The sequence below is a fragment of the Sus scrofa genome, chromosome 8 (genome assembly GCF_000003025.6).
Source record: "Sus scrofa isolate TJ Tabasco breed Duroc chromosome 8, Sscrofa11.1, whole genome shotgun sequence".
In the NCBI taxonomy this organism is placed as follows: Eukaryota; Metazoa; Chordata; class Mammalia; order Artiodactyla; family Suidae; genus Sus; species Sus scrofa.
Window position 1 is genome coordinate 105004126 of NC_010450.4, and position 24979 is coordinate 105029104.

Below are 24979 nucleotides of genomic sequence, written 5' to 3' on the forward strand. Positions count from 1 at the left end.
ACTCAATATTGTGGTAATTTTCCCCTAACCTCCCACTGACTTAGTAGTGTGTGCCAATCAACATGCCGGCCACGACTCTGTCTTTGCCACACAGCACGTGGTTCCCCCTGTGGAATGCTCTCTGACCCCACCCCACATCCTTAAGGAACTCCTACTCCGTCCTTTAAGGTTCATGATGGTTGCTACCATTGTGAAGCCTTTCCCACAGCACTTGGCTTATGTTTCCTTGTTGGCACTTATAATTAATTGTATGTCTTGGTTTTTGTGATTTTGGAAACAGTGCCTCTCTCTACTCTGGATAACGGGTACTTTCTCATCATTTTCCAAAGCCACACACACAGTGGACATTATGTAATTTTGGTGAAATTAAAGCATACTAACTTGAACCACATACAGAGAATGTCTATAACTGGCTACCTTGTTTTTTTCCTAGCTCACAATAGTAAAGCAGAAAGAACAGCCAGAAATGGTTTTCCGACAGTTCCTGGTCGAAGACAAAGGACTTTATGGAGGATCATCTTATGTGGATTTCCTTTGTTGTGTCCACAAGGAGATCTGTCAGCTGCTTAATTAACTGAACTCTCTATTATTGATACTGCATTTCTAAGGAGATGATCTCCTTCTTGGTGCCTAATTCTCCAAATGATAACAGACTAGTTTTTGATTTCTTGCTCATTTTCAGGATAGCTTTCCAAGATGGCATTTAGAACTTCAGCTTTGGTGCTCAGGTATAAAGCCAGTGAAGGTACAGTTGTATCTTAAAGGGAATAGTCTATTTCTCATTGCACAATTTTTAACTGTTAAAATGGATGCAGTTTGCATTTCATGAAGGTATAGTTTACAGAACTGTAAACATTCTCAGTTTTCTTTGCGCTAGACATATAAATTATTTTTCAAAATGTATAGATCTGGGGTAAAAAGTTGTCTTGGTTCCTCTCCCATTTGCAGTGAAGGAAAAAAAAAAAACCCTTAATTTTACATTATACTTTTTTTTTTTTTTTTAAATCCATGTAACCCCATTGAACACATTTTTCAACTTAAGGTTTGCATAGCAAACTTTTAAATAACCTTGGAATCTATTTGGTAGAACAATTTGTGTTTTTTTTTTTTTTCATAATTATATGTCGTGTATGTTAAAACTATTTTCCAGTTGTTCTCTTGTCTGTAAAAGTGTCTTTATCAATATTCTTAATGGTTCCCTGTATCATTTTGACAGTTTCTACCTGTATATAGTGGATCTTAACCAGTATCAATAAATCACTTCATATGCTCTTACTCAGCAGGTAGAATTCATTTTTTTGGGTATTTTAAGAGTTTAAAAAGAAGTAAGGGTAATACCTAAAAAGTCTTGGAAAAGGTTGTTTAGATGGAGCACTAAAAAGTTTTCTGAGTTGGGGAGAATTAGGTAAATAAATCTAAGCAATATCAGAATCAATCAGTATACACAAGAAAGGCAATTTAAAAATTCTCCAGGATGTCCTTTTGAGCAAAATAAAATAAATAAAAACAGGACCATTATTAATGATTATACATAAACCTAGGAGAGTGCTTTTGATTGGTGTCATACAGGTATCTGTTCTCTCCCCTGTTCAACTTTGATATCAAAGACATGAACAAATAATAAGGGTTAAAGTGCAGTGAATACATATAATATCCCAAGAACTGTACTAGGTGTTCTGTGACCATTTCCACATTTATTCCTCACAGTAACCCTACCCTTATCAAACTCATTCACAGAAGAAGAAACAGGCTTGAAGTGGCTAAGTACTTTGTCTGTGATTACAAGGCTAATAAAGGTATGCTTTCAGATTTTCAGATATCTTGAAATTGAGAATAACAACACATATACTAACAGAATTAAGATCTTCACAGAATCAGCCGACTGGCATGATGTTTCAGATCAATTTAGATGAGGTTTGACGAGAAGAAATATAAGATCCTGAACTTGTGTCCAAAAAAAACCCCCCAAAAGTAGATGAAACTGCTTCTTGGAAATAATAGGCATTTAAAAAAGAACTTAAGGGGTTTGTCAATATGAACCTATAGTGGGATGAAAGCATATAGAATCTCAAGCTACCTTTTTTTTTTTTTTTTTTTCCCAAACAAGGACAGCCTGTCAAGTGACCACCATGATGGTCCCACTCCGCTCTGGGGTGAGGCCACGCCTAAGTGAATGTTCAGTTCTAGGCACCACCCTCTCCGTGAAAGAGAAGCCCAGAACGCATTCCTTAATTCACTTGAAGATAGTCTAATGAATCAGTTCAGCCCAGATGGAAGGGAGAAAAACCCTTAGCTCACTCCTACCACAGGCACAACAAAATCACAATTCAGAGAACAGCCATCAATGAAAAAGACCACAACCTACCATAAGCGATCTATAAAGACAGAAGGAACCACAAGATGGGTGGGAGGGGTGGAGTCACAATACAGTCAAGTCTCATCGTACCCATGGCTGGGCAACCCACAAATGCAGAATAATTACAACTGCAGAGTTTCTCTCAAAGAAGAGATCTGAACCCGACACTGTGCTCCCCAGCCCTGGGTTCCTGCACCTGAAGATGAGCCCCCAGAGCATTTGGCTTTGAAGGGCAGCAGGGCTGGGGGAGCTAGAAACTCTTAAGAGTGCACACAAAATCTCACAGGCTCCAGGACCCGGGGCGAAAGCAGTAATTTGATAGGAGCCTGGGTCAGACTTACCTGATAACCCTGAAGAGCCTGCCACAGAGGAAGGAGGCATCTGCAGTGCACCCTGCAGTCAAAGACACTGATGTCAGCCAGTGGAGCTTGTTCTACCAGGTCGACACTGGTGCTGTCAAGCTCCATTATGTAATCCTCCCTTTAGTAGCCTCAGGACCCAGCCCTGCCTCCACCCCACAGTCTGTAGGCAGCCACACTGGGATGCCTCATACCAAGCAATTAACTGCTTGGGAACACAACTCTGCTCAGAGGAGACAGGCAGTTTTAAGACCCCCTGAGCACAGCCTTGCCTACCAGAGGGCCCAGTGCCCAGAACCCAGCTCCACACAACAGAGCACAGGCAACAGACCTGAGAACCCCAGGGCTCTCCAGCCAGAGATCTCAGGACCCAGCTCTACCCACCAGGGGGCAGACACCAGCCAAAAGAAAACTGCAGCCCCACAGCCTGCATACCTGGCCCACCCTCTCGCAGGCCAGACCCTGCTCTGGAACCTGCTGAGCCCTGGTCCTGCCCCACTAGCAGGCCAACACAAGCTTCAGAACACCCCAGATCCCATACCCAACTGTTTCAGGAACCAGCCCTAACCACCAGCTCTGGGACCCTGGGCCACATAACCAGACTCCAGGATCCAGTCAACCAGAGGCTGTCAACCAGAGGCTGGGAACCTCGGCACAAAGCATGGTCTGGCAAGCAACTGGACCAGGGGCCAACCTGTCAACCAGAGGCTGGGAACCTCGGCACAAAGCATGGTCTGGCAAGCAACTGGACCAGGGGCCAACCAAGCCTACCAGCCCACGTAAGTCAGCCCAACACAAAAGGACCCACATTGCCCTTACATGGAGAAAACTGCTGGAGCATACAGCTTGCATGGTAAGAAGGGAGTGTGCTGCTGGGATACACAGGACATCTTCTACAAAAGGCCACTTCTCCAGGGATGGGAAGTGTAAACAACCTACCAGATAGATAAAAATAAAAACAGCAACTTAGGCAAAATGAAGTGACAGAGGAACATGCTCCAAATGAAGGAACAGGATAAAACCCCAGAAGGAGAACTAAGTTAAGTAAGAGATTGGTAATCTAACCAAGAAAGAGTTCAAGGTAGTGACTGTAAAGATAAAAAAATTTGAGAAAAGAATGGATGCATTGAGTGAAAAGTTAGAAGTTTTTAACAAAGAATTAGAAAATATAAAGAACCAGAGATGAAGAATACAGTAACTGAAATGAAAAATACACTATAGGAACAGAATAGAAAGCCCAGAAATAAACCCACACACTTATGGTCAATTAATCTAGGACAAAGAGGCAAGAATACATAATGGAGCAAAAAAGTCTCTTCAGCAAGTGGTGCTGGGAAAACTGGAAAGCTACATGTAAAAGAATGGAATTAGAACATTCTCTAACATCATATAGAAAAATAAACTCAAAATGGATTAAAAACCTAAATGTAAGACCAGAAACCATAAATCTGCTAGAAGAAAACATCGTTCAAGATAAATTCTAACAGTAATTTTTTGTATCTGTCTCCTAAAGCAAAGTAAATGAAAGCAAAAATAAACAAATGGGACGTAATTAATCTTAAAAGCTTTTGCACAGAAAGGAAACCAAGGACAAAATGAAAAGACGGCCTACTCAACAGGAGAAAATATTGGCAAATGATATGATCGATAAGGGGTTAATGTAGAAAACATATGAACAGCCCATGTAACAACAAAAAAACTCCCAATAAATAGTCAAGACATGGAAGCAACCTAAATGTCCATCAGCAGAGGAATGGATAATGAAGATGTGTTATGTATATACAATGGACTATTACTCAGCCATAAAAAAGAATGAAATAATGCCATTTACAGCAACATGAATGGACCTAGAAACTACCATACTAAGTGAAGTTAGACAATGAAAGACAAACATCATATGATAACACCTATATGTGGAATCTAAAAAAAAAAAAAAAATAGAAATGAACTTATTTGCAGAATAGAAACTGACTCACAGACTTTGAAAAACTTACAGTTACCAAAGGGGACAAGTTAGCAGGGGTGGGAGGGATGGACTGGGGGTTTAGGACTGGCATATGCTGAGGTATATGGAACAACTGGCCAAAGGGAACCTGCTGAATAGCACAGAGAACCCTACCCAATATTCTGTGATAATTTATGTGGGAAAAGATCAGAGAGAATGAATATGTGTATGTATATGACTGGGTTACTTTGCTGTACAGGAGAAATTATCACAGCCTTGGCAATTAACCATACTTCAATGAAACTTAAAAAAAACAAAAAAAAAAGGACAGTGAAAAAACTTTTTTTCTCATTGTGGCTTTGTGGTAATGAACCTGACTAGTATCTGTGAGGATTCAGGTTCACTCCCTAGCCTCATTCAGTAAGTTAAGGATCCTGCGTTGCTGTGGCTGTGGTGTTGGCTGGCAGCTGCAGCTCCAATTCAACTCCTAACCTGGGAACTTCCATATGCTGCAGGTGCAGCCCTAAAAAAAACAAAAACACAGTAACTCAATAAAAAAATTGGTAGAAGACCTGAGTAGACATTTTCCCAAAGACATACATATGGCCAACAGGTACATGAAAAGATGCTCAGCATCATTAATCATCAGAGCAATGTAAATCAAGACCACACCTGTCAGAATGGCTAGCAATGAAAGGAACACAAACAACAAATGTTGGCGAGGATGTGGAAAAAAGAGAATGCTTGTACACTGCTGTGGATAAAACCTTCATATACTGCTGTGGAAATAGTGGTTTTTTTTCAGGTTCTTCAAAAAACTGAAAATAGAACTACCTGGGTAGTTCCATATATCTGAAAAAATAAAAACAAAAACACCAATTCAAAAATATATGCACCCCAATTTACATTATGTACAATAGCCAAAATAAGGAAGCAACCTAAATGTCCAACAACAGATGAATGGATAAAGATGTGGACTATATATACAATGGACTACTACTCAGCAATAAAAAAAAAATACAACATGAATGGACAACATGCAACATGCAACAACATGAATGGATTTGGAGGGTATTACACTTAGTGAAATAAGTCAGACAGAAAGACAAATACTGTATGTTACTTATATGTGGAATATGAAAAATAAAATAAGCTAGTGAATATAACAAAAAAAGAAACAGGCTCACAGATACAGAGAACAAACTAGTGGCTACCAATGGGAAAAAGAAAGGAGCGGGTCAAGACAGGCCATGAAATTGTATGTAACTACTACTATACGTAAAATAAATAAACTACAAGGGTACACTGTACAACACGGGGAACATAGCCAATATTTCATATTAACTATACGTGAGGTATAACCTTTAAAAAAAAAAGTCTAATGATAGTTCTGTGTGTTTCCAAGGGTACAGAAGTAGAACCAATAAACAGAAGTGACAAGGGGCTGCTCAATTGAAAGAAACTTCTAAGTAATTAGGTGCTTAAAGAACATCTGTTCTAAGAGGTAGAATGTTCTCACTTAACAAATATTTATTTCACACCTGCTATGTACCAGGCACTACGTTCCCTACTGTGGAGACAGACAACAGTAAGCAGCACAAACCAAATACCTGCCATTTCTACCATTACAGGGAAGTTTCATAAATGCCATGACATGCTATATATATTATATGTGTGTATGTTTTCCTGATATCTAATCCAGTCTAGCTATGGGACAGGGTGTAGACAGTAAAGATTTCACAGTGGTTATATTGAAGCTGGTACCTAAACATTTTAGTAGACATTAGCCAGGTAATTGGGAGTATTGGTTAATACTCCAGAAGAGGGAAAACTATGCATGAAGGCCCAGAGTGAGAGTGAAAGAGAGAGCATTTATTACCCTTTTACTATCTTAAAGGACTTTAAAGGCGACTGGAACTTTGGGTGGAGTAACAAAGTGGCCAAAGATAAAACTGGAGGGGTGGGTAGATTGAGTCCTGGTCGAGGAGGAGTTTGGACTTAAGCTTAGAGGCAAACTGCAGGCATTCAACGTGACTTCAGCAAGAGTGACAAGACCCCTCTCTAGGAAGATCACTTTGGGGTTGTTAAGTGGCAGAACTAGAAGCAGAGAGACCACTCAGGTGGCTCTCAGAGCACTCCATTCGAGGTTATGTATGGTGGCCTGAACTACAATAACGGTATTTGACAGAGGGGGACAGGGAGGAACTGGAGTTAGTAAGGAAGAAGGAAGTGTCCGCAAATGATTTCTGCTTTGGGCAGCTGGGTAGATAGTGGAATCATTCCCAAAGAAAGGAAACACAGGAGTTGAAGCAGACTGTGTGTATGTGTCTCTCTGCGTCTAAGGGGTTAGTAGCTAACATTTTACAAGTTGAAGTACCTTGTACGCTATGCAAGTGAGAATAAACTATAGCACCTACAAATAAGGGTCTGAGGTTTAGGAGAGAGCTCTGGGCCGGAAATTGCAAGCCATTTATATACAGAGAAAAAAAGGAAGCCACAAAAATGGATGAAGAAAACATAGGGCAATCCTACAATGACAGCACAGCAAATCCTGGACAGATAGTAAAATAGAAACCTGGAGAGACTGGGGAGAAGGGCCAGAGAAGACAGAAGGAAAACCTGGCAAGAGAATGTCACAAAGCCAAGGGGGTAGCCAAGTCATGGGCTTCTCAAAGGCAAGTTAAAGACTAAAACGTATGTTGGAATAAGTAAAAAGTTCATGGGAAACTTGGTGAGAGCAATTTTATTGGGTCAATGAGCTTGAATGCTGGATTGGAACAGGCTGAGGAATAGAAGGCAGAATGGATGCAACTCAAGACAGGGATGAGGGAGATCACAGAGAGAAGGGGGGATTTTGTTGTTTAAGACAGGCAGGGATGTGACATTTAAATGCTGTTGAAGATTGAAAACAAACAACAAAAACCCTTAAAAGAGCAAGACTCTGGGAAAACAGAAGGCAATATTGCACAAAAAGAGATTAGATTTCAATGGCAGAAGAACCCAATATATAATGGAAGTGCTCCAGTGAATCCTGAATGACCACTTGCCAAAAATGGTGTGAGTGCTGTCCCTTGGTGTTCTTAGTGTTCCCATCCCCCAAACCTTGAGAGGCAAGAGAGAATAACGGCTAAGAGCATGGGCTTTGGAACCAACTACACGGATATCTGTACTAGCTCTACCACCTTTCTGTGCCTCGGCTTCCTACTCAGTTACTGCAGTTACATTAGTAAGGATAAAAGGCTTAGGACAGTGCCTGGCACACAGTGCCACCCAATCATCACAGTTCATTGCTGTTATTGCTTTATTAGGTTTTTGAATTAAACTTGCTAACGATCAAGAAAGCTAGGCCTAGCCAAACTCCTATATACCGTAAGTATCTTAAGTGATAGCCTCAAAACCAAGCATCTTTAAATGCTTATAAAAGTGTCTAAATAAAAGATGGTTTCTGGAAGCTCCCGTCATGGCTCAGTGGAAACGAGTCTGACTTGTATCCATGAGAACACAGGTTCGATCCCTGACCTCGCTCAGTCGGTTAAGGATCTGGCGTTGCCTTGAGCTATGGTGTAGGTGGCAGACTCGGGCTTGGATCTGGCATTGCTGTGGCTGTGGCATAGGTCAGCAGCTACAGCTCTGATTCCACCCCTAGCCTGGGAACCTCCATATGCCTGAGTGTGGCCCTAAAAAGGCAAAAAAAAAGATAGTTTCCAAGGAGTTCCCTTGCGGCAGAGCAGGTTAAGGGCCTGGTGTAGTCACTGCAGCAGCTTGGGTAGCTTCTGTGGCACAGGTTTGATCCCTGGCCTGGGAACTTACACATGCCACAGGCACAGCCCAAAAGAAAAAAAAAAAAGATAGTTTCAGAGATTAAAATAAACTCTTCAATATGAGAAACATGTAGCCTAAGCTGCTTTAAGTATTAAACCAAAACTTCAGTAATATATAAATCAAAGGCAAGAATTCATATTTGGAATGTTGAAGCATTATGAAAAAATAAGGGTCACTCATTGAAGAAGGCACATTTTTAAGGATGTTACTAAAATGGTACTATCTTCACTTCCTAGAAATCTAACTTAATAACACTGGATTGAGAATAATTAGGAATAGTATATTAGTCTTTTTAAAAATGTTGTCACATGGAAACATGTTTCTCTATTAATAACATACTGAAGAGTAAGGATCAAAATTTAGATAATGTTCAAAGATAATCTAAAATTGAACTTCAGCTCCACTAGGAGGCATTATACACTAAAGTGTCTGAAATCCTCCAGAAAGGTTAGTCAATATTCTTCCAGAGAAGATAATTCTTTACGAAGAATTAACTATGTAAATTATAACTGCTAAATTATGACATATGATGCAATACTGAATAATGTAATTCTGAACATTGGACAAAAAGGAAAAAAAAAAAACTTAGTTGAAAGAGGCACTCGAAATCCCCTAGTCATCATCTCTAAATGGATATTTCCTGGCCTCTGCTGGAGAAGTAGTGGTGAGAACTTTCCTCCTTCCCAAGCAGGCACTTATGAACAGTTCCACTTGTTAGAAAATTATATTTAGCAGACTGTTTTCCTGAAACTTCTCCCTTTTATGAAACTCAGTATCTTTTGAGGCCATAGGTGAATACCTCTTCCACTTGATGGCAGTTTTCAGATAGTTCATGTCCCTTGTCCAGGACAGACTCCCAATTCCCAAAGTACGTCCTCACAAATATAATTTCCAGAGCCATTGTCATCCAAACTTAATACATGAAAACCCAGCTTTAAGTCACATAAAGAACAAATTTAATCTGGAGAAGTGAAATGACTATAGCGTCCAGTTAAGGAAAACTATCATTACAAGAGTGACAGTAGATACAGTCTCAAGGGTATGAGTTGTGCAAGGATTTTTAGGGTGCGCTTTTTATTTTCATGACATTAAAAAAAAATCGTTACCAGTTATAAACACAAAGCTCTTTTACGATAAGAATTTTCAAATTTAAGACATTTTACAGAATAAGACTTTTTTTTTTTTTTTTTGTCTTTTTAGGGCCGCACCCATGGCATATGGAGGTTCCCAGGCCAAGGGCTGAATTGGAGCTGTAGCCACTGACCTACACCACAGCTCACAGCAATGCCAGATCCTTAACCCACTGAGTGAGGTCAAGGATCAAACCCATGTCCTCATGGGTCCTAGTCAGGGTCATTTCTGCTGAGCCATGATGGGAACCCCCCCAGAATAAGACTTTAAGTTAGCATTTTTCAAACTGAGGTATATCCCTTGAGTCCATGAAGAATTGTTTCTTTAAAAAGATATTAATGTTTGAAAAATGCAATTTTAAGACACCCCATGAGGTTTAGATTAGTGTTACCCAATCAATGTTTTAGGGACTTAATATGCCTATTTGGCAAAATGGCTGTTACATTTACAAATTAGGGGGAATCAGATTTGGCATACTGATATGAATTCGCAACTGTAAACTCTGGTATACAAAGAGAGAGTCATATTTTAAAAATCAACCTAACTGAATCTGAATCTATTTCACATGACTAGCAGGGAAGCTTTCCTCACTTTGGTCCATACTGATGACTACTGTCCAAGTCTCCTGAAGTCTAGGGCTCTTGCGCTTCCACATGGAGCTTGGGGGAAAGGAATGTGCAATCTAGGGACCAACACCTTCCTAGGTGCAGCACTCAGCTGTTTCCCAGGGAGGTCGTCTCTCCCTGACTCAATGTCATCCACCGCAGCAGTTTGCCAAGATTTCCGGGAGCCGCCCTGTCCCTGCTCTCCACCACTGTGACCTGTCCTAGCCTCAGGCAATCAACTCCCCCTCAGGTCCACCATTAGAAATAGGAGGAATGCCGTCTAACTTTTCACTTAATCAATTGTGAACAAGGTGATGCCAAAGTGGTTAAATAATTGGCCTTACTTTAATAGGCTGTATTTGGCACAAGGATATAAAACACATATGGAAAGAGTCAGATGCCTTTAAAGTAGGAACTGAGGAAACTGATTCTCTAAGTCGATAGATAAGCAGTAAGCCAGTAGAAATTATTTCATTTCCTCAACCTCAAAGATGATTTTCTCTTATTTTCAAGAAAAAAAATCCTTACTAGAAAAACACAGTCCTCTTGTACAGCAAGAAAGTAACAGCAGGAAAAAGAAGTGCAAACAGAAGGATATTAAAAATCCTCTGGGAATTACTTCCAATTATTACTAAAGCAAAGAGTAAAGGACTATTTATTGAGTATTTACCATGTGCCACATGTTAGAAACTGAGAAAGCATACCTTGCCTTTATAAAGTCAATGACAAAGACTAATTCCTAATAGCATGAGCAGAAGGGTTAGAAGCTCAGAACTAAATGACTAGGCAAAGATTGATAGCAAATGGAATGGCAATCCTTCACCTGAGAAAACAGTCAGAACTGGGGATGTCCTCCAAAGAGGTTCTGATGTCATTCTGATCTAATATCATGTCACCATCCTTTCAAGGAGGTGGTAGGATTTAAAATTCAGGGAGTCAGTTGGCTGACAAGCCTACATTTATCTTTATATATTCTTAAATTTTGCTCTGGAATTATTTTTATAAATATTCCTTTTTTTTTTTTTTTTTTTTTTTTGGTCTTTTTAGGGCCACACCCATAGCATATGGAACCTCTTAGGCTAGGGGTTGATTCAGAGCTGCAGCTGCCAGCCTATGCCACAGCCACAGCAATGTGGGATCCTTAACCCACTGAGTGGGGCCAGGGATGGAACCTGCATTTTCATGGATACTAGCTGGGTTCATTACTACTAAGCCATGACAGGAACTTAATACAATATTCTTAATCATGCCTTAAAATTTTTATTTTAATAAGACAGAACAGTAGAAAAGTAAGCTAAAATCCTGAACTCCTATTTATGATGCATATAAGCCTTGCTTTTTGGGCAAGGCCAAATAATCCCTCTATGTGTGTACCTTTTCTGAATCACGGTCAACATTATTACAATAAAAACCTCGTCTTCGCCTAACATGAAATTATGCGCCTACCCAGAAGCTGTCTTAAAAAGCTTAAGCCTATAAAATTACAGCAAATTCCAAAGACATTTAAGCAATTACCTTGGTAATTTAACCAGCATACACGGCTAAACTGGCTATCTCTAAACAAAATTGTGTTTTTGACTTTTTGTCCTCTGCTTTAAAATGACAAAGAAAACAAACCAACCAGCCAAAAACATGCAAAAAAGGCAGAATAATAATGACATAGTTATTCTTTTACAATATTACCTGTAATTTTAAACTAAAAACTTATGCAGGTGTGGGATTCTATAAAATGTGTGTTACGTGAAACATAGGCCTATGCCTCTACATTTCTTCACTAGACAGACGAATGGCTCACAATCACATCACTGTACCCAACTTTAACATGTTTTCAAAGGTGATGGTTTCCTGCCCCAATCAAGTAAGTTTTTTTCCTTCTTCTTTAAGTAAATTTGGTCACAAAGTATTCAGAAGCCAGAATTTTAAAAATGCATCCAGTATTTAGCCAGCCAAATTCATTTTAAAAAACTTTAGTTCCTTGAAAGAAAAATGTAAACAAAACACACACACTATTTCAACTGCCACCATTTAGAGATCTTACACAAAATTTTAGACTTACCGCCTTCCCTCTGTGGTGACAATTAGCTGGAGATTAGCAGTAATGTCCACCTTACCCAGGGCATGAGATCTGTCCCCACCTCTCTCCAATCTCCACAGCCCTAACATCAAGTCAGTGGCTATTAAGGTGTTCTGTACTGCTCCACTTTTCTTAGGGAGGAGCTGAGAAAACCCATCAATGTGGGAAAAGAGCACAGACAAGATAAATGGAAGAAAGTAAATGAGTGAAAGTAAGTATTTCCACATTTAATATGCAATTAAAATGTATCTTAAAAACTGTTATGGACTTCCCGTTGTGGCTCAGTAGTTAATGAACCCGACTAGCATTCACGAGGATGTAGGTTCCATCCCTGGCCTTACTCAGTGGGCTAAGGATCTGGCATTGCTGTGAGCTGTGGTGTAGATTGCAGGCGCAGCTCAGATTCTGCATTGCTGTGGCTGTGGAGTAGGCTGGCAGCTATAGCTCCGAATTCAACCCTAGCCTGGGAACCTCCATATGCCATGGATATGGCACTAAAGACAAAACAAAACAAAGTAATACTACACTATAAAACAAACTCATGGCTTGCTTTGCTGATTTACATTAAATGCTTAGTTCCTATAAGCATTTTACATCACTATTTCAATTTTTGTAAGTATTTTTGGAAAAACCTACCTTATCTGATTTCACTATTTCTTAGCACCTCCAGTTACAGAGATGAGAACTATAATACATACTCAAACCGATCATTTTAACACTTGTCCAAATCTAGAAAAAGGGTTTACTGCCAAAGAACATCTAGATTAAATGAGGTATTATTTTCTCTGTGGATTGTAGGTAGTAATGTTTGTATCTGAGTAAATGACTGGGAACCTTGAGAACAGAAGCAACATGGCTTTTCCAGAAATGGACTTTTCAATGTGTTCAATTTGCTAGATAAATGTTCTAGCCTTCCAGGAAGTCCTAGATTTATAGCTTCAAAATTGACGGCGTATACTTGAGACCCAAGCTGCATCATTGGAGCCCTGTCACCAAACATCAATAGAAGAAAGGATAATGCTAAAAGTTCTACACGGACCCCAATATTGCAGGAATTATTCTAAGAAAGGCCTTCTTTATAAGCGAAAGCTTATGTTTTTAAACAGCTCACAAAATTATGAGACAATTTTAGATCAAAGACTATTTAGAATGAACATCATTGGGCCATTTTTTCAAGATCAATAAAAATTATATTAAATCATTAAAATCTGGAACTTTACCTCAAAGGCAAAATCTTATATTCTTAAACCCAGGGTGAAAACGGGAGGGGTTTTAAAATAAGATGCTGTAGGAATTCTGTTGCGGCTCAGCAGGTTAAGAACCTGACTAGTGTCCATGAGGATATGGGTTTGATCCCTAGCCTTGCTCAGTGGGTTAAGGATCCGGCATTGCCGTGAGCTGTTGTGTAGGTCAAAGATGTGGCTCGGATCTTGCATTGCTGTGGCTGTGGCAGAGGCTGGCAGTTGCAGCTCCAACTGGACCCCTAGCCTGGGAACTTCCATGTGTTGCAGGTACAGCCCTAAAAAGTTAAATAAATAAATATAAAATAAGCTGCTGTAACTAATCAGAATGTTGTAATTTAGCAATTAAGATGAGTAGGAAGTATTTTAAAAGATATGCTGTTGATAGCACACTAACGCCCAGGCGTTCTATCATTATCACCCCATAAATTTAAAAAGAAACTATGGAATAATATTTTCTTGCTTTTCAAAGAAGAGAGACCTGTAGTTTAAGTTTCCACATTTATGACCTAAGGACTCATAAGTGGTTCTTCTACTTACCAAAGCACCTGCTGGCGCAGTCCTGATCCAGTCCAACTCTGGATATGCAACAGGGCCAGACTCCACGCTTGATTCCCCCGCTTCCCAGCTTGACACCTCTCACACCTCTGCACAACTCGGTCTAATCTGGTTCAGGAGTAACTGGGTATGGTAGTCCCACCACAAAATCTACTCCAGTTCACATCAACCTCCTCCCCTTTTTTCTACACAGTGAAGAAAAGACAAAAAGAACAGTAGTACTTTGGGCCTCCCAATCTCCATCCTCTGAAAGGAGCTAGGAAACAGGAAGAACTGCTGCCACTGAAAATAAACATCAACATATGGCCTAGAGTACCTAGAACTATAATTATATATGATACTAGGTACACTGATCTTAAAATTTTTAAACTGAAAAAGTACTGGGGTAATACAGTTATTAGCTTCTATCACCAATAAGGAATCAGTAAGTAAACCAACTGAAAATTTATTTCTGGTGATCCCTAGATAATTTTGTGAAAATATGGGACATGTAAATATATAGATAATCAAAAGTTAGAAGAGGTCAGAGTAATGGCTTTTCACTGGAAACCTTTCCTCAATGAATATTCTATTGTGAAAACTGATACCCCAACCTTTACTGAAAGTAAGGGTAGCAAAAAAAACCCCATCCTGTTATAAAAATGCCCATTACATCATCAAAGGGAAATTCTAGGCCTTGTATTTTTTCTACTGCCAATTCTTTTGTTTTCTCTATTCTAAACACGGTGGACTGTGGCTCCCTTTAACTTTCAATCTACAAGAAAGCCATTCCTAATTCTCTGTAAGATGACACTATGAGACAAATCTCAGAAGACCAGGCCAGGTAAGCACAAGAAATGCTGTGGTCGCTTAGCTAGGCCCAGGGCATGGACCAGACCAGAGAATCCCATTTATGGGACAGTCACTCCCTACCTAGTATTTCTAAGAACCCACACTGGGCAACTGGAACATCTCTGTCTTCATTCCCAGGTCAACTCTGACAAATACAGTTCTATCTCTAGATAACTTTTAATTACTACAGCTGAAAATATACCATCATTTCAGTAAAAACTCTAACCAACAGTTCTATACCATATTTATATCAAGAAAGGGGTGAGTCGAAGGCTGGTTGTACTAGAAAACACTAACAACTTAAGCAAGTTAAAATTCATCAGGCTTTTAAGGATCTCAACCCTATTTCTATAATTTAGTCCTTATGTTCAAACTAAGTCTTTGGTAGATATAACATAACTTCATTTTATGAGCCAGTGAAAAACACAGAATGGCTACTCAAAGATACCTTTTTCATTTGTAACAATTCCAACAGAAAAGAGACTCCCAAATTTCAAAGGTTTTAAAGTTTCATTAGAAAAAAACATACACAAAATAAAAATACATTTATCAATAATGGTATTATTTCATACAGCAAATTCATTTAAAACAGGGGTTACAGTACAGAAAGTGAAATGACAGCCTAAAATCTTACAAAACTAACTTATCTGCAAAACCAGTCCCTTAAAAGGCAATTGCAGTTCCATTTCCAAGCTGTCTTCCTAAGTGGAGGGTTTTCCATAATTGCTTTTACATGCTTTCTTCATAACAAGTTTAAAGATGTATGTCATTTCCCCATTACCGAGTACTTTATTCTCCAAAATGTTCAAACCAAGTACCTGATAACCAGGTGTCTCTGTTGCTCCCAATTCTTTTATTTTGCTAAGGAATATGAAAATGCTTTCAAAGTCAATCCAAGCTCAACTCCAGACCAAAGGTTAACACTTGGATATTTGTCTTCATTTGCTTCTTAGGAAGTATGACCAAGAGTCATCTACAGTCATCTGAGTTTATAAGGAGCATTTTTTTTGCTTTTTAAAGTCTGCCCTTTAGCTCCTACCTCTTCCCTGCCCACCCCTGGGAGCTTCACCTCCTTGATCAGACTGGAGGAGGTGATTTTATCCCAAATCTCTCAATTTCTTCTGTAGTCAAATAATATGAATTTATTTAAATTTTTTTATAAAGAAAGAAAAAAGAAGCCTCTTTTTATTGTTTCATCAAGAATATTTTAAAACCCTAACAGAAGTTTACCATCTGTCCCAGCTCCTTCCATCAAGGCTCCCAAATAGCTTCCCATTTGCTGTGATAGCAGTGGCAGGATGCCCATTATTAACTACTGTCAGCACTCGTATGATCCTCCAGATTGGGTCTTTTTCACCGCTCACTGCATTTCTGAAAAGCAAAAGCTTCGGTAATTAGCTGAAATCTATCAGAATAAACTCAGCCTCTGAAAGTGAAGGTATCTGTGTTGTTGCATTCTGTTCGGTTATGGGAACATGACAAAAGACAGGACAGGATGACTCGTTTATCCTGGACAAAACTAGACAGTGACAAATGCAAAGGAGATTAGCTAGGATATTCCTGCAGCTTTGAGAAACTAAGGCAATGTGCAAGCTGGAAAAGAGTTCTAAACAGTGTCTCCTACATGAAATACAAACTATAATAAAGAAGGTACGGGGCATAAATAGGATCATTATCCTAGAAAACTATCGAGGTGGAAAGCCACCTCTGTGTGCTCCTCCACGGCCTCCTCTGAAACCACCTCTTTCTCCTCTGAAGTTAGATCGATTTCTTTCCCGCCCACGGCCAGCAGAAGTTCCACCTCTTCCTCCTCCTCTGGGAGCTCCACCTCCCCGATCAGATTTAGATTTGGGAGGAGGTGATTTTGGTCGTAGTCTCTCAATTTCTTCTGTACATCCAGTTAAGTAGGAATTTGGGGCACTGAAGTAGGATGCATATGTTTCTGCATTATAGTTGCTATTTGTAAGAGTTGGTCCAACTGTCAGCCAGCCTGCAAATGGAAGAGAAAAAAAAAGATTTTTTTTTCACTTCTCTGTTATTGCTCCTTTATGAGATATTTCAAATTTCTAGTGCAGTCTTAAAGATGTCCCTATCATTCACCCAATATCGGTCTTTTTCTATAGAACACATGGCATTTACTCATGGTCATAAAAGATTTCATATATATATATATATACACACACACACATACACATATCTTGTTTCTCCTTCTAGACTGTAACTTTTGTAATATAACCTTCCTCCTTATTGCCATCCGTATTTCACACTCTGTGAGAATAGTACTTAGGAAAAAAATACATCATACACCATATTAAGTTTGGGCTTAATGAAAATTTAATAAATTTTATATCACCTTCCTACTTGTGGAAATGGTACCATAGTTTTCTGATTATCATCCTGGAACTAACTTCTGCGTCTACTCTTTCCAATCACAACATTAACCCAGCTGATAGTTCTTAGAAATTCAACCACTACCATGTTGCTCCTATTCATTCCCATCTTGTCATTTCTATGCCATCCTTAAATCTGTCTTTATTTTTCCACTAGGCTAGTCCCCTACACATGTAACAGACATACATATATACTGTAATGCTCTCTCAACATCTCCTCAAAAGTGGAATGCCTTTTAAAGCAAAGCTTAAACTATGTCACTTCTCTGCTTCTCACAAAGCCCAAATTTATAAATATGGAATCTAAAGTCTTTTACAATGAGGCTTGAACTAGCTTTCCAATCATATAGCTCATTAATGCTTTTCATGACACCTTCATTTGAGTAAAAGCAATGAACCACCACAGTAACTGTTTCCATACTCTTCACCTCTGTGTCTGTTATTTTTCTATCCTGTTAAACTCTTGAAAATTCCATCCTTCAACATCCACTTCAAATATACATCTTCCATGAGACAAAAATCATCTCTCCCAGAATTTTCATCGTAATTGTATTTCTATGGGTTAAAAGGTATTTATGTCAACTAAACTGCTAGACAACTTTGCTTATAATAAGGATGATTTCTGTTCAACTGAATTGTATCTGGCATGGGGGGAACTACAAATTAGCTATAAATGCCTGATAGAGACATCATGCTTCAGGGTTCTCTGGGTGTGGTGATTCTTGCTCAGTACGGCAGGTTGACTAATGTCTAAGAATTAGGTTCTTCATCTGAAAGATGTGCATGTTCACAATATTTCTACCATGTCACTGTCAAGGATATTTCTTAGAACATTAGGTCCATTATATATAAAAAGCAAAATATTTTACTAGGACCACATTCTAGAATGTACTAGCAATTTTTGTACAAAATTTTGCTCATCATCTAAAAAAATCATCAGTATCTAACAGTGCACAGAATAATAAGATTTATGTTTGAAGAAAAGAAGTAACAAGTAAATCATACTGTGCGTCTTATGTCTCATCTAGTAGATACCCTGCTAAGCAGAGAAGCACCCAATCAGATGAAAGAGCACCCCACACACCTGTGTTGTCTCACTGACAACTGAAACTATGACACTTTTACTTGTTCCCTTCTGGTTTGCTTTTTGGCACATACGTGGTATTGCGGAATACAGCACATAAGGAGTAAAAAAGGAGAAAATTGGAAGATGTAATAAAAATAGTTAATGCTGTCTCTTTCATGCTATACTGTCCCTTACATAAGTAAGACATGCAAATCTTTACAAAGAAACCTACAAAGGACCTAGCCTCCAACCCATGAATGCTTCACTGCAACATGTTACCACAATTTTTAAGAGTATTAGCAAGAACCAAGTAAGTTTAAATTAGCCTGGCTTCAGAGTATTTGACAGTATAGCAGTTTTTAAACCTTTTAAAGCAATGGTAAATAGTATTCCTACAGTATATGTGATACATCCTAGAGCACCTTCTCAAGGAAGAAGTATTTGAGGATTCAACCCAAATAAATTAAGGCCTCTTGAGCAGACTTCTCTCAATTGCTCCTACTACTATTTACTTGATTAACCTCTAACTACCTATAATTTCCCCAAGCAGATATTCCTTCCTAATTTTGTCTTACTATAGCTAATACTATTTTTTTTTGCAAGAATGGACAAGGATAAAGATGGTAGTTTACAAAACAAAAAATAAAATCTGTACCTCTGAGGTACACTGGCATAGCTATAGATAGAAGGATATCCTATAATCCAAAGTGGGTAAAGTGGCCACAGCTAAATGGCGGGAGAAAACCCCCACTATATTATAAATAATAAACTGGCATCGAGCTAAATGTCTGTTTTAGTTGCTGTTTATGCTTATACATATAACTATACTTAAAAATATCTATTCTACTTCTTAGGTTCTTCCACTCAGGTTTTTAAAAACAAAAAACTTTAATTAAAATAATACTATATGGAGTTCCCATTGAGGCTCAGCAGAAAAGAAACCAACTAATATCCACAAGGATGTGGGTCTGATCCCTGGCCCCACTCAGTGCATTAAGGATCTGGCATTGCCTTGAGCTGTGGTGTAGGCTGCAATTTGGATCCCATGTTGCTGCTGGCAGCTATAGCTCCAGTTCGACCCCTAGCCTGGGAACTTCCATATGCTGCACCTGTAGCACTACAAAAATAAAAATAAATAAAATAATGCTACAAAGCCAATAAATGATCATAATTATTTAAAATGTAGAAAAACACTTGACATAATACTGAGAAAATTACATGATGACTATAGTTATCTAAATATCTGTATATACAGGACGACTGGAAAGTATTATGTAATAACAAATGAAACTAATTCTTGGAAATAGACTGAATTTTTTTTCCTCTTCAAAACTTTCTTTAATGTTGTTACAATGACTTTTCAATTATTAAAACATTACCATCTGTTTGATGTTTGCTTTTACTCTTCAAATGGTTTTGCTTTTTCTTTAAAGTTTTCTACTTCCTTTATTGATTGATTGATTGCTTTTTAGGGCCACACCTGAGGCATATGGAAGTTCCCAGGCTAGGGTCTGAATCGAGCTGCAGCGGCCTATGCCACAGCCACAGCAACTTGGCATCTGAGCTGTGTCTTTGACCTATACCACAGCTCATGGCAATGCCAGATCCCCAACCCACTGAGTAAGGCCAGGAATCGAACCTGCACCCTTGTGGATACTAGTCGGATTCATTTCCGCTGCACCACAATGGAAACTCCCCATTTATTTTTTTATATGATTTTTATTTTTTCCATTATAGTTGATATACAGTATATAGTTCATATATATACACGTTATATATATTCTTTTTCTTCGTCCTCCATCATGTTCCATCATAAGTGACTAGACATAGTTCCCTGTGCTATATAGCAGGATCTCATTGCTTATCCACTCCAAATATAAGAGTTTGCATCTACTAACCCCAAACTCCCAGTCCATCCCATTCCTCCCCCGCCCCTTAGCAACCACAAATCTGTTCTCTATGTCCATGAGTTTGTTTCTGTTCTGTAGATAACACAGGGCTGCATGTATCTTTCTGAATGAAAGTTTTGCCTGGATATATGCCCAGAAGTGGGACTGCTGGATCATAATGTAGTTCTACATTTAGTTTTCTGAGGTACCTCCATACTGTTTTCCATAGTGGCTGCACCAATTTACATTCCTACCAACAGTGTAGGAGGGTTCCCTTTACTCCACACCCTCACCAGCATTTGCTATTTGTAGACTTATTAATGATGGCCATTCTGACCAATGTGAGGTGATACCTCATTGTAGTTTTGAGTTGCATTTCTCTAATAATTAGTGATGTTGAGCATTTTTTCATGTGCCTGTGGCCATCCATATGTCTTCAGAGAAATGTCTATTCAGGTCTTTCGCCCATTTTTCAATTGAGTTGTTTTTTTTTTTGCTGTTGAGTTGTGTAAGTTGCTTGTATATCTTGGAGATTAAGCTCTTGTCGGTTGCATTGTTTGCAACTATTTTCTCCCATTCTGAGGTTGTCTTTTCGGGTTTTTTTTTGTTTGTTTTTGTTTTATGGTTTCCTCTGTTGTGCAAAAGCTTGTAAGTTTGATTTGGTCCCATTGGTTTACTTATTTATATTTTTTATTTCTGTTGCCTTGGATGACTGACCTAAGGAAACATTTGTATGGCTGATGTCAGAGAATGTTTTGCCAATGTCCTCTTCTCGGAGTTTTATGGTGTCTCGTTTTATGTTTAAGTCTTTATGCCATCTTGAGTTTATTTTTGTCATGGTGTCAGGGTGTGTTCTAGTTTCATTCATTTACATGCAACTGTCCAGTTTTGCCAGCACTACTAGCTGAAGAGAATGTCTTTTCCCCATTTTATATTCTTGCCTCCTTTGTTAATTGACCATAGGTGTCTGGGTTTATTTCTGGGTTCCCCATTATGTTCCATTGGTCTGAATGTCTGTTTTGGTGCCAGTACCATACTGGCTTAATGACTGTAGTTTTGTAGTACTGTCTGAAGTCTGGGAGAGTGATGCCTCCTGCCTGGTTTTTGTTCCTCAGGATTGCTTTGGCAATCCTGGGTCTGTTATGGTCCATATAAATATTTGGATTGTTTGTTCTAGTTCTGTGAGAAATGACATGGGTAATTTGACAGGGATCACATTAAATCTGTAGATTGCTTTGGGTAGTATGGCTTTTTTTTTTTCTTTTTAGAGCCACACCTGTGGCATGTGGAGGTTCCCAAGTTAGGGGTCTAATCAGAGCTACAGCTGCTGGCCACAGCCACACAGGATCTGAGCCATGTCTGCGACCTACACCACAGCTCACAGCAACACCAGATCCCTGACCCACTGAGCGAGGCCAGGGATTGAACCTGAAACATCACGGTTCCTAGTTGGATTCGTTCCTGCTGAGCCACAATGGGACTCCTAGTATGGCCATTTTAACAATATTAATTCTTCCAACCCAGGAGCCCATACCTTTCCATTTCTTTGACTCCTCTTTAATTTCCTTGATGAGTGTTTTACAGGTCTCAGCATATAAGTCTTTCACCTCCTTGGTCAGGTTTATTCTTAGGGGTTTAATTTTGGGGGGTGCAATTTTAAAAGGTATTGTATTTTTATATTCCTTTTCTTATATTTCATTTTTAGTATCAAGAAATACAACCAATTTCTGACTGTTATTGATGTTACTTTCTTTTAAGCCAGTGAAAAGAAAACATTTGCTTGTCACAAGCTCTGCTGCCAAAATATTTTACTTTGATAAGAGAATAAAATCATCCACAAAACTTCTAAACAAGGTGTTCATTATGCACAGTGGAAGTCTAAACAACTCAAAGCTCATTCTATAGCTTTATATATAATAACTTATGCAAGAATTGAACGTTGAGCAAAACTTGCCAAAAAGATTAAGGAAACTATGAAGTTTAAACCATAGCATTGCCACCCTTTAAAAATCAACATACTATTTTAATTTAGAATTTCATAATTCAAGGATGAATGCTGCAATTTCCAAGATAATCACTGAGGGAACAGTAAAAGAACATGTAATTAACAAGCTAATAAAAAAGAAAAAAATGAGTAATATAAGAATACCTGAATCAAGCCAAAGAAATGAGAGAAAAAGGAATATAAAACAGGTGGTAACAACATAAAGCAAACAGTAAGATGGTAATTACGACATATATAGCAGGAATTACATTAAATACAGACTGATTAAACAATTCAATTAAAAGAAAAAGACAAGGAGTTCTCATTGGCACAGCAGGATCTGGTGGTGTCACTGCAGTAGCCTGGGCCACTGCTGTAACATGAGTTCAATCCCTGGTGTGGGAACTTCTATATGCCATGGAAGCAAACACACAAACAAAAAAAGATAACAATAACTGGATGAAAACCAACTATATGTTGTTCACAAGAGATACACCTTAAAGGTAAGGCTATAGAAGACTGAAAATAAGATGGAAATAATATATGATGCAAACACAAACCAAAAGAAAGCTGGGATAGCTATGATAATGTCAGATGAAGCAAGATTTAGACTAAGAAACAATGGATAAAGAAGGACACTTCATAATATTAAGATGGTCAAGCTACTAGGAAGGCATAAAAATTCTACATTATATACGTCTAACAGCAGAATAGCAAATATAAATAAAAAACTGACAACTAAACAAAATCACAACCCATAAATTTCATATTTAATATACCTTTCTCACAGAATAAGCAGTTAAAAAAATCAGTAAAGTCATGGCAGAAATCAACAATAAATAAATACTACAGTAATAAATAAATAAATCAGCAATAAATAAATACTACAACCAACAACAAAAATAATACATGTTCCTATCAACTGGACTTGGAATATTTATTTAAATTGGATCAAACGCAAATCTCAACAAACTACAAATGAGTGAAATCTTAAGGTGTGTGTTATATGACCACAATATTATGCCAAAAAGCAGTAACAAAATGATAATTTAAGCAACTCAATCCTGAATAACAAACCGCCAGGAGAGAAAACATTTACTTTTAAATATAGGAAACATTTTCTCTAAAGCCAAAATCCACAATAAACCTCCCTCTCTTTTTTTTTTTTTTTTTGCTTTTTAGGGCCACACCTGCGGCACAGGGAAGTTCCCAGGCTAGGAGTCAAATTGCAGGTGTAGGTGCCGACCTATGACACAGCCACAGCAACACTAGATCAAAGCCGTGTCTGCAATCTACATTGCAGCTCACGGCAATGCCAGATCCTTAACCCACTGAGCGAGGCCAGGGATCAAACCCACATGCTTATGGGTCCTAGTCAGGTTCATTACTGCTGAGCCACAATGGGAACTCCCAGAATAAACATTTCACATGCAAAATATTTATTCATAAAAAGAATGTAGTTTTATTTTTCTATCATTTTACACAACTTTATGAAATTCGAGACCATCAGTTCATCAAAGCAATTCACAAAGAAATAGCTGATTAGGCTGGAGAGGTAGGGAGAGGAGGGACAGATTATATTACACATATATACATAGATTATGTATATAAGGCAGCTTTTAAGGATCACTTTTTTTCAGAATGAACATCAGAGTTTCTAAATTCTAAGGTATTTCTAAGGACAATTATTCTACTGTAACTTTTTCAACTTTTACTTTTTATAAAATGTAGATTTAAAACAAGTAAGATTCTGACTCCTTTCATCTTTAAACAGAATTTCTTTTTTTTTTTTTTTTTTTTTTTTGGTCTTTTTGCCTTTTCTAGGGCTGCTCCCGCAGCATATAGAGGTTCCCAGGCTACAGGTCCAATCGGAGCTGTAGCCACCAGCCTACAACACAGCCACAGCAACGCGGTATCCGAGCCACATCTGCAACCTACACCACAGCTCACGGCAACGCTAGATCTTTAACCCACTGAGCAAGGCCAGGGACTGAACCCACAACCTCACGGTTCCTAGTCGGATTCGTTAACCACTGTGCCACAAAAGGAACTCCTAAACAGAATTTCTAGCTGATAGAGCTAGAGCAAATGAGAAAATGTGGTCCATGCCAAATGGTTTTGGACAGGGCCAAATATCAAGAACCTTTTGGCACTGACCTTATGGACCAAACATCTTATGGATGTTTTAAACAAGACTAAATATCAAGGACATTTTGGTGTGGACCAAATGTCCACTTGGCTCAACACAGTATTTACTGAATAACCTGAATGGCAGGTAGAAAGAAGAGAATAAGACAATCTTTGCTTTCCATGAGACTGCATGCTAAAGAGAAAGAGTAAACATATGCTCAAATGAATCTACAATTCAGTTAACAGTAAGTGCTTTATGAAGAAAAAGAAAAGAGATCAAAGGGAGAGAGAGTGGTGAGAGGAGGGAGTGAAGTGGGAAGTTGGCTAATTGAGACAGGGTTGTGACAAAGGTCTGTCAGGTGTCTGCATGATAGCAGAGAGGACCATGGAAGAGTAGTGAGACAAGAATGAGCTTGGCATGTTCTAAGTGCATCAAGAAGAGGAATCGAACACATCCTAACAATTTTATTTTACAAAGCACTGGGTGCTACTTCTTTTTGTCTTTTTAGGGCCACACTTGCAGCCTATGGAGGTTCCCAGGCTAGGGGTTGAACTGGAGCTGTAGCCACTGACCACAGCCACAGCAACACGGGATCCA

The 24979-nt window shown here is 38.7% G+C and overlaps 2 protein-coding genes across 4 annotated transcripts in view; one reads left to right on the top strand and one right to left on the bottom strand.

Annotated features, from left to right (window-relative positions):
• SEC24D (SEC24 homolog D, COPII coat complex component) overlaps positions 1–1275 on the top strand; it is a 444678-nt gene extending 443403 nt beyond the window's left edge. For all 3 annotated transcript variants that reach the window (XM_021100700.1, XM_003482451.4, XM_021100701.1), the window contains one exon: positions 434–1275. In XM_021100700.1, coding sequence (XP_020956359.1) covers positions 434–574 — 141 coding nt within the window. In that variant the 3' untranslated portion in view covers positions 575–1275. The remainder of the gene's footprint in view (positions 1–433) is intronic.
• Positions 15414–24979, bottom strand: part of METTL14 (methyltransferase like 14) — a 34065-nt gene continuing 24499 nt past the window's right edge. Inside the window, exon 11 of the mRNA XM_003129231.6 lies at positions 15414–16912. Coding sequence (XP_003129279.3) covers positions 16608–16912 — 305 coding nt within the window. The 3' untranslated portion in view covers positions 15414–16607. The remainder of the gene's footprint in view (positions 16913–24979) is intronic.